A 9,058-nucleotide genomic window follows, 5' to 3' on the forward strand; every position below is an offset into this window, starting at 1 on the left:
ATCATCATGTTTTGGGTTTTCTTTTATAATATGTCCAGTGAGAAGAATTCAAATTAGATTTCACAAAACAATATGTCAGTAATGTTAATGAGCGTTACGTTACATTAGCATGTTGAACGAAAAGTTACAACACTCTACAGCAGCCATTCCTGGCGGTTATGTTAGCGAGTGATGCTATATTTCGATGGAGGAGTATCCTGGTAACGATTTATGACCAAAGTTGCTCCATTGAAACTACACACATTTATAAAACTGGCAACTTTTTCTGCTTTAACTTATTATTCTACAGGGAAAACGCTGAAAGTATTTCCGCTTTCAGCTTAAATGGTGCAACCCAATCCAGTAAAGTGCTAGTTTGAATCCAGCTAACGTTCCTAGTTTAATTTGAGGACTTTACACACAAACTCAGTCACTGATTTAAGACGGTGCAACATGGCCCACGACTCTTACAGCCCATCTCATTGTACCTGCTGCAGCATGCGCTTGGTCTTCACATCACTAGCCCCAACAGACATCTCCAGAGATAAGACATCCTGTAGTTTCCAAAGGAAATACGAGGTATCTGTGTAGGACTCAACTATATCCACAAAGGTGTCGTAGCCTGGCAGCAAGCTGGTGATCACCGCAAACTCGCCCCAGTCGTACTCCTCCATGAGCTGAAGCAGAGACATGGAGACAAACAATAAGTTGGGTTATCACAGGCTGAACTGAGATCAGAGGGCTTGATGCTGATGTTGTGGGAGTCGGCAGATGATCTATCATAAATACAGATTGTATTAATCTGTGGAAAGCAGGAGCCACGCGATGTTAATCAGCCTGAGAGGTCCGGGTCGGCAGGCTTGACCCGACAAACATCTGGGATGACAAATACTGTACTGTACCGACTGTACACACTTCTGTACTGTACCTTGAACATGCAGACCACCTGCTGCTCCAGAGACGCTCCCATCTGCAAGAAGGAGGATCCCTCAGCCTGTGAAGAGGAAAAGCAGAGCCACGTTTAAGGATTCAGGCGCTGGAAGGTGAATGATGCAACAGCATCTCCGGAGCTGGTTTGGAGTGTTTGCTGTCACAGGAGGGATTTGAAGTTAGTTTCTCTCTTCTCTCCATATGCCACTACTTCTTTCAGAAATGCAGAAAAAAAACCCATCCGAGTACAGTGCTGAACTTTCTGCCACAACAGAAGCAAACAGACCGAAAGGTTTCCACATTAACTCGTCTGCTGCTTCTCATTTTTTAGCAGCACCTTTAACATCGACTCCGTTGTGAAATATTTTACATTTGGATGAAACTTTGGCGCTGCACTTTGATCATTTGTCCTTTTTTTGTTCAATAAGCGTACGATTACTCATAAAAAACATCACCGTTAAAAGTCACGTAGGCAGCACGGTGGCATGGCCTTCCAAAACCAATTAAGTTGATGAGAGGCGACACATAGAGAAAGAAAAGGACGTTGACAATGGCACTAGGAAAGTTTAAAAATTGACAAAATGTGAGTCATTAAAAGGTTTTTTATATCACAGCAAACAACGATAGATGCAACACACAGCTGTCAGATATACACTTGTACCCGACAGCGATAAAGACGCAGATGCAGAGAGACGTATGGTACACCGAGCGGTCACCATGAATATTTATATTACAGTTTGCACCTTTATCGTCTCTCACATTTAACGACGCAGCTTCTTGTCCTCCATATTTATCCTGGATCTGGAGTCCCGAGTGTCTCCAGACTGCACACAGTCGGCCCGCCTGCTCTCCTTCTGTCAGAGGAGGGGTGGTCCAATGTTGTATGTGTCACTGTGTGTTAGCATACATTTGCATATGATCTCGCCGTGTGTTTGTGTGTGTGTTGACAGATAAGATGGAAGTTGTTGGAGCCCGCCGAACCCGTGTCCTTCAGACAGCATTCATATACAGTGAAGTAGGCTACCGGGATGAGAGGAGGGACCGTACGCAGACACAAAGAGCGTTAATCAGAGGAAAAAGATCAGGAACCTTAACTGAGCGAGCGACACTGACAACATCAATCTGTGGGTCGATAGATGGACGTTAAGGTCACAAATAACTGTCGTTTTAATTAATATGTTTCAATGAGAAGCAGCTCCTAATGTCTGGAGGACCAAACATGCCAAAATCAAAGATAAATAAAGAAATTCATTCATTGCCATTTCTGCCTTAGGAAGTTATGTTTTTGAACGAGTCCGTTAGTTGGTTGGTTTGTCAGCAGGATTACACAAAAACTACACAACAGATTTCCATGAAACTTTGATGGAGGATGTGTCTCGGCCCAGAATAAACCCCGTTAACTTTAATCCAGATGAAGAGACGGATCCTGGATTTTTTTCTTACTTTCCTTAACATTTTGAATTAGGATATTTTTTGACATTTTCATGAATTTCTCAAGGAGTAATGCCTGGATGTCGATGAAAAAAAGCCAGTGAGTACTATTTCATTTCATGTCATACTACTTAGCTTCTGCATTTATTTACTTTATTTAGCAATTTATTCATTTTTTAATGTATTTATTTATGCATTCATTGTTTTCCCTTTGCTCTTTATTCCCCAAACATCCCTTTGCTCTTTATTCCCCAAACATAATTATTTTTATGTCGTTTATTGTTTTGTTTTGTTTATGTGTCTTTATGCTAATGAGGGGCTGTCATTCAAAGTGTGTCATGGGTCAACTTTTCACCTGTCGGTTGATGCCTTGCTCCCACGTCGGTGACCAGGCTCCCGATTAACTTATAACTTACTTCCCAACTCATTTATTTTTTTTATTTTTGCAGTTTCGGTCATTTTAAGCAAGTTCACGCCTCGAGGTCGGGACCATTTTCTGGCCTCCAAACGACCAAAACCATCCCGACTGAGCCGATGCACAAGGACCTTACAAGTTCACAACACATGCACAGAAAAAACAAGAAGCGTTCAGCAAAACTAGAGAAACATTTTTATAGTTTCATCCAAAAACTGTTCACCACTCCCCGCCCTGCCTCAGGTGGGACTGAGTAATAACAGCTTGGATGGAAGATCTGAGCCGCCTGAAGGTGCTGTGGGGTAAAAGTAGACCTGTGATGTAAGCAGTTGCAAGACCACGCCGGACTTTCACACAAGTTGTAATATTCTGAATTTGATTTGATAACGGACGGGGGGAGCTGGTGCAAGAAGGCGAAGATCGGGGAAATACAGTCTCTCTCTCTCACTCTCTTTTTTTCTTCTTACATTCGCGCCCTGTACAGCAGCGTCCGACACTAAATGGAGACAGGAAGTCTGGGAAATCTCAAAATAAAGCGACGCACATTTATGTAGATAGAGAAGTCATTCAGGAGAGAGAAAAAGCGGGAGCAGATAGTGTTAAACTGTCAAAAGTGCCATGTGGGACCAGGTCTCAGATCTTCCTCAGAGGTGACTAACTGTCATCTTCTCCTTCCCTCTCCCGCCGCTCAGAGGCTCGGCAAAGCTCCAGAGAGCCGCGAAGCCCGAGGAATACCTCCGAATATCACAGCGAGACTCTCCTTCACTCAGATTTCACCACTTGTATCTGTGTCTGAGCTTGTTTGAGACTCACCTCCGGAGGCTGAAAACTCAAAACAGACCACTGACTGGGCTGTGCACCAAGAATAGCTTTAAAAATAGCAGTACACAAGCATGTCCGGCTGTCACTGAATAAATAAAACATGTCTCTGGATTGGCAGTCCTGGCTAGTTATAGTGTCCCACTTCATCTGAGAATGACGGAGAGAGTTGTGAGTCATTTTGAAGATGTGTCGTTAAGATCGAAATGCGTTGTTTGACTGAGCTCTCGAGCGAACAAATAAAAAATTGTGACCTCGTCTCGGCCTCTAAGTGTGTCATCACTATCCAATTAGCGGCATTTTTTAAATTGTGAAAACTCAAACTCGGGAGCAGATGTGATGAAAGACATCCAGCCTCCCGTTCACAGTGAAATCAAGCAAGAATTACCACAAAATTACCTTCTTCTCCGTGTCTAACTCTCACACTCATACGCTCACATGAGAAGAGACGGTTCACCCCTCCGCCGTCTCATCCTCCACCTCCCAGCCGTCTTCTCACCACCTTGGCAGTGTGGCTGTCACACACAGACGTAATTAGCAGTCCTACTGCAGGAGCGTATGGTAATGTGACAGGAAGACGGTGGACATGGTGGTTGCTCACACACTCCTCTCCTCCCACGGGGGAGAAACTCTGCGGCGCCTCCCCTCGCTGGAGAGACGGGCGTGGGTCAAACAGGAAGCAGGTCGCACACACACAGATGCTCACGCACATATGGATACATCTTCACGTGTACGGTACATGTCATTGTACACTTCTGTTGTCGAGCTTATCGAATTAAAGCCTCCATCTCCACCAAGTACAGCGCTTTATAGTCATTTGAAGGTGCTTTGTTATCATTTTCTGCTACTTAATACGTCTGTTCTGCCACATATCAGCAGTAAATATTGTATTTTTTATTCCACGACGTTTATCTGAACCTCCGTAAGTACTTTGAAAATTGAGGTTTGCATACAAAGCCACAACCCAGCAGATTAAAAATGGCTTTTCTGCATGATGACATGATTATTTTTACTTTTTACGATACTTCAGTACTTAATTAAGTTAAATCTTGAATGGAGTTTTGTATTTCTACACTACTGTATTGCTCCTTTAATTTTAAAGGGGCACTTTAACTACTTTGCTATTGTAATCCACGTCTTTAAAGTTGAGGGATACATGAGTCACTAGTTACTCACGGCCAGATCTAATCTCCAAAGTCCTGTGTCAGCGCTGGAGAAAGTTCTGCCATCATCAATATCATCAATAATATACATAGCCCAAGTACGTTTGACCCCCAACGTCCAGTTTGTTTGACTTTCCCGGCCCTGGCACGGTTTGAGGAGGCGTGCTTCGGCACGTACGGTTGCTCATGCACAAGTACAGGTACGCAGCGTGGACACGTACGTACAGGAGGTAACTGTGTTCAGGCCCGGTTTCAGCAGAGCAATGTGAGTGCAGGCCAGCGAGGAGGGACAATCGTGTACGGAGCAACTGGGCCAAGTGTGAGTACCAACCATGTAAAGGCAAGTTGACATTGTCAGTGTGTAGGTTGTGAGCTTAGAGGTGTTTTCCTGTGGAGACAGGGATACTGAAAACAGTAACATGCAGGTAGCAGAAGGGGAAATAGTTGACACGGGCTACATCGGGTGAGTCAGACTAGCAAGACACTAAATTGTAGGTAAATGATTTGAGGACCTATAACTGATAAATTATTGAGAATAATTATTCCCAGACACATTTTCTATTCCAACTAGAACAGATCTTCTAGCCTTGACGACACTCAGGCAACTCACAGACCAGCTGCACGTGTTGTTAATCACTCAATCAATCAATGTATGTGCAGACGAGACGGGAGACAACGCTCAGAGAAAATAAACACCAACTCAAATTTTACACAGCACTGAATCTGAATCATAACACGTGAGAAATTATGAAGTTCTGCACCTTTGCTTGAATTTCCTCGAACTGGACCACTTCTCTGACTGTTCTCAGTTTTGTCTTGGATCAATGCGTCTCGCGTTGGTCACCCACTGTGTATGAGGATCAGTATATCATGACATTGTCCCATTGTGTGGCACTATTTACCTGAGTTTCAAGGCCCCTCTGGACTGATTGCAGTGGATTCAGATCACCTGTGTGCAGGCTGTGGAGACTGAACCTAATTAATGAGTGAAAGCAACTGGAGGCGTTTCCCTCACAGCCAATTAGGGCTTGACAACGCCCTTTTTGTGAAGGTTTAAGAGAGGTTAGAGAAAAATAATGTGTTTTTTGACAATTAAAGTATGTAAACCTTTTCTACCAGGACCCCCAAATAAAGTTTGAACCTGAAAATGATTTTAATATGACCTCTTTAAGGAATTTGAGCATTGGTTACGTGTTTAACAGATAATTGTGCTCTATTGTGCATTTTGTGACCTCATTATGTGGGAACAAGCGGAGGGAAACCCTGTTGCCTTTGCAGCCTCCTGGATAAATAATCATCACTTCCACAAACACTTCATTCTTGACACTCGCTCACAGATTATTGGGCCATGCTGTGAGGCTTGGCCATTAACGCCGTTTCATTCCCAGCGATCGTGACCTGTTTTTTATGGAGTTTCTGGTTTCTGGACCACGAGGCCAAGAGAGAGCCAGAGACGAGACACAAGCACAGAAGGACAAACGGAGAAAACGGGGTCAGTCTGGCCACAGAAAGAAAAAAAACCCAAAAAAGAAACTTGCACAGTGATCCAGTGAGAGACGTCTGGCTCATTGCATCACTTTGGTCCGGACTGACCTCAGACTGTAACTCCTGAAATATATAATCTTCTACTGACAGCTTCAAATTGTAATAAATGATGTTATACGCTTGAATACTCGAGCTCAACAGTTTTCTTTGCTTCAAAAATCCATCACGGGCACATTTTAAAAGGCACTTTTGTTCCTGTTTACTGGCAAACACATAAAGCTGTCGGCTGTGTTTATTCCAGACTTTATCATCGTCTACAACCATCACTCAATATTTGATGTTTTGTAGCTGTAATGAACAAAAAAACTGGTTCATGACTGATCAAACATTTCCTCAAAAACACAGAGATTTAATAGTGCTTCACAATAACAGATAAGCGTTGTCATTTGTAGTTAATTATTCCGCTCTCTCCCAAAATGATTCACAGCAGCCGTAATACAATGTTTTACTACACCCTCATTATTTAACAGAGTACACTGGCTTTACAAAAGCAATTTTGTTCTGTTTTTTATGTGCTGTTAAAATCATTTATCTCAAAAATGTCACTTTTTGAAAAACCTTGCTGTATTTGAAGCTGTGATTATTAATTTTGTGCCTTTGTTCAATGTGTTTAAAAAGGTTTTTATCAATCATTTCGTGCAGGAGGAAGGTAATTTCTCACATAAAGTCACTGGTGCCAGTCTGAGGAAGCTTCACCAGTTGTTACACAGAAAGTCCATTTTATTGGACACCAAGCAGGTTTTACACAGTTTACACACAATTACACACAATTTACACACAATTAGCCTCAATCAGAGTGCAGGTTTTGGCACTAACAGGTGTTACAACATTTAATTTGGGATGTTATCTGCACGTGACGGGCTGTCACATGATTTTTTTATTGCTCACTGGTGTTTTTTAAAGCCCCCTTGCCTTCTGACAACAGAGTTACAAGGGGTTAAGGGTCTGCGATGGCACAACCCTTCAAGACCCTCATGCATCATGAGTTGCCGTCGATGGCGTTTATGTAAACAGACGCGACCGGACATTTCCAATATGGCGTCTTCCGTGTTTCAACATTTGTAAGTGTGATGCCACTGGATATTTTTAAGGAGACTTGGAGACAATTTCCAGCCGTGTTTGTGGAGACCAAAAACAGACATCTTTACAGGAAGTCAGGAAAATTTCCTGTCTTGTTTGTGTCAATAAAAATGGGTATTTTGAGCCAAATCATGACCTTTTCCTATCCCAAACCAAGTGGTTATGTGCCTGAACGTAACCAGTCCATTAGCACAGCATTATCACAAGATAAAATAGAAAATTTAACCTAAAGAAACTTGCAACCTTGCGACATAAAAAAAGTTTCTTCACATCACATTTATTCTGGTGTTTGGGTGAGGTTGGGATTGGGTTAACTGATCCTTCGACATCTTGTGAAAAGTCTTCCCAGGAGAGGCAAACTTTGTCGTGTCGAACATAAAAAACACAAAATTCAGAGATGCACAGTTATCACAAGACAGAGCTTGATGCCAATTATTATTATTATAATCACTTCCATCATAATTGGAGCCCTCATTTATCAGACTGTTGAACATCGTGTCAAATAAATGAAAGCTTTAGTTTTCGTCATTAAAGTTTCTTGTTGTTTCCGCGGGCAGCTTCCTCCCTCCATCGTCTCCTCTCCTGCTCCACGACTCCCGTGACTCGACATCTGGCTGCAGCACCCTCTAATGATCACCCGGCACACTGCAATGACTCACAACCAGCCAGCCGACACACACACACCAACAGACAAAACACACTCAACCTCTGATTTCCAACTCCTCAGAGAGACACGCTGCAATATTTTTTCCCTCTCCCTCGCAGGCCTTATTGAACAGTCTTTATGCCTTTCCTCAGCCGTTCTTCACGCTCTCTCATTTCCTCCTCTTTGCCTTCGCTTGATGTGTGCGCCGTCTGACAAAAGACACACTTCCTCTCCTCCCCTCAATCTTTTCATCTTTGTCTCATTCCCTCCTTCCTTGTTGTTTGCCATAGAGAGATCACTGAGACAGGAACCATAAATAGGCGGCCCGGGCGGGTGCTGCTTCCTTTTTCAACCCGCCATCAAAGATATTCATCATCATCAGGCTATTGATAATCAAGCACTATTGAGCTCTTTTATCCCCTTAGAGAATCATGCGCTCACACATATGTCTTTCTCCATCCAATCCACCTGTCCCATTGTGCAAGACACCTCTGACAAGCTTTTTTTTTCCCCTCCTTGCTGACAACAAAGGAGTGTATAAGAGGGAGAAAGAGACCGAGGGGGAGTGCGAGGAGGAGGGCTGAATGAGGCCTTCGACAGGCAGACCTCAGAGGAGAGTGCTTTACTCTTTGTGCTATATGGAGAACTGTCACTCAACACTTTGGGCTCGTCAGACAAACGGTCTCTGAGTACGGCGAATAACATCTGCACGTTTTTTGTCTCATCAGAGAGGTTTAAAAAACCCTGAGACTGAGCCAGATGTCGGTTTCTGCAAATTGCCAAACCAGAGTTTGTTGATAAGTGACAAACTTTGCCCCAAATACTCTGGAGGCTGAGGAAGAAGCGCCTGAGACGAGTATGAAAAAAGCACATCTGGGGTAAATACGAACACCTCTCTGCCAATTTAAGGTGAAGCGGCGACATGAGGGGAGGATGAGGTTACGCAAGGAACAGGCAGCCAAAGAGGAAAATAGAAGGGAAAGGAGGGTGAATGGTTTGAGTTTTGGGGTGAATGATAAGAGCTGTGGGGGGGCTTCAGCCTCCTGAAGG

At 43.3% G+C, this 9,058-nt stretch overlaps 1 protein-coding gene across 2 annotated transcripts in view; it reads right to left on the reverse strand.

Moving 5' to 3' along the window:
* LOC141015074 (glutamate receptor ionotropic, NMDA 2C-like) overlaps positions 1 to 5,579 on the reverse strand; it is a 31,745-nt gene extending 26,166 nt beyond the window's left edge. For both annotated transcript variants that reach the window (XM_073488983.1, XM_073488982.1), the window contains exons 1-3: positions 5,499 to 5,579; positions 908 to 973; positions 468 to 656 (exon numbers count right to left, since the gene is read on the reverse strand). In XM_073488983.1, coding sequence (XP_073345084.1) covers positions 468 to 656; positions 908 to 949 — 231 coding nt within the window. In that variant the 5' untranslated portion in view covers positions 950 to 973; positions 5,499 to 5,579. The remainder of the gene's footprint in view (positions 1 to 467; positions 657 to 907; positions 974 to 5,498) is intronic.
* Positions 5,580 to 9,058: the final 3,479 nt, after the last annotated feature.

Source organism: Pagrus major, chromosome 20, assembly GCF_040436345.1.
Source record: "Pagrus major chromosome 20, Pma_NU_1.0".
Taxonomy (NCBI): Eukaryota; Metazoa; Chordata; class Actinopteri; order Spariformes; family Sparidae; genus Pagrus; species Pagrus major.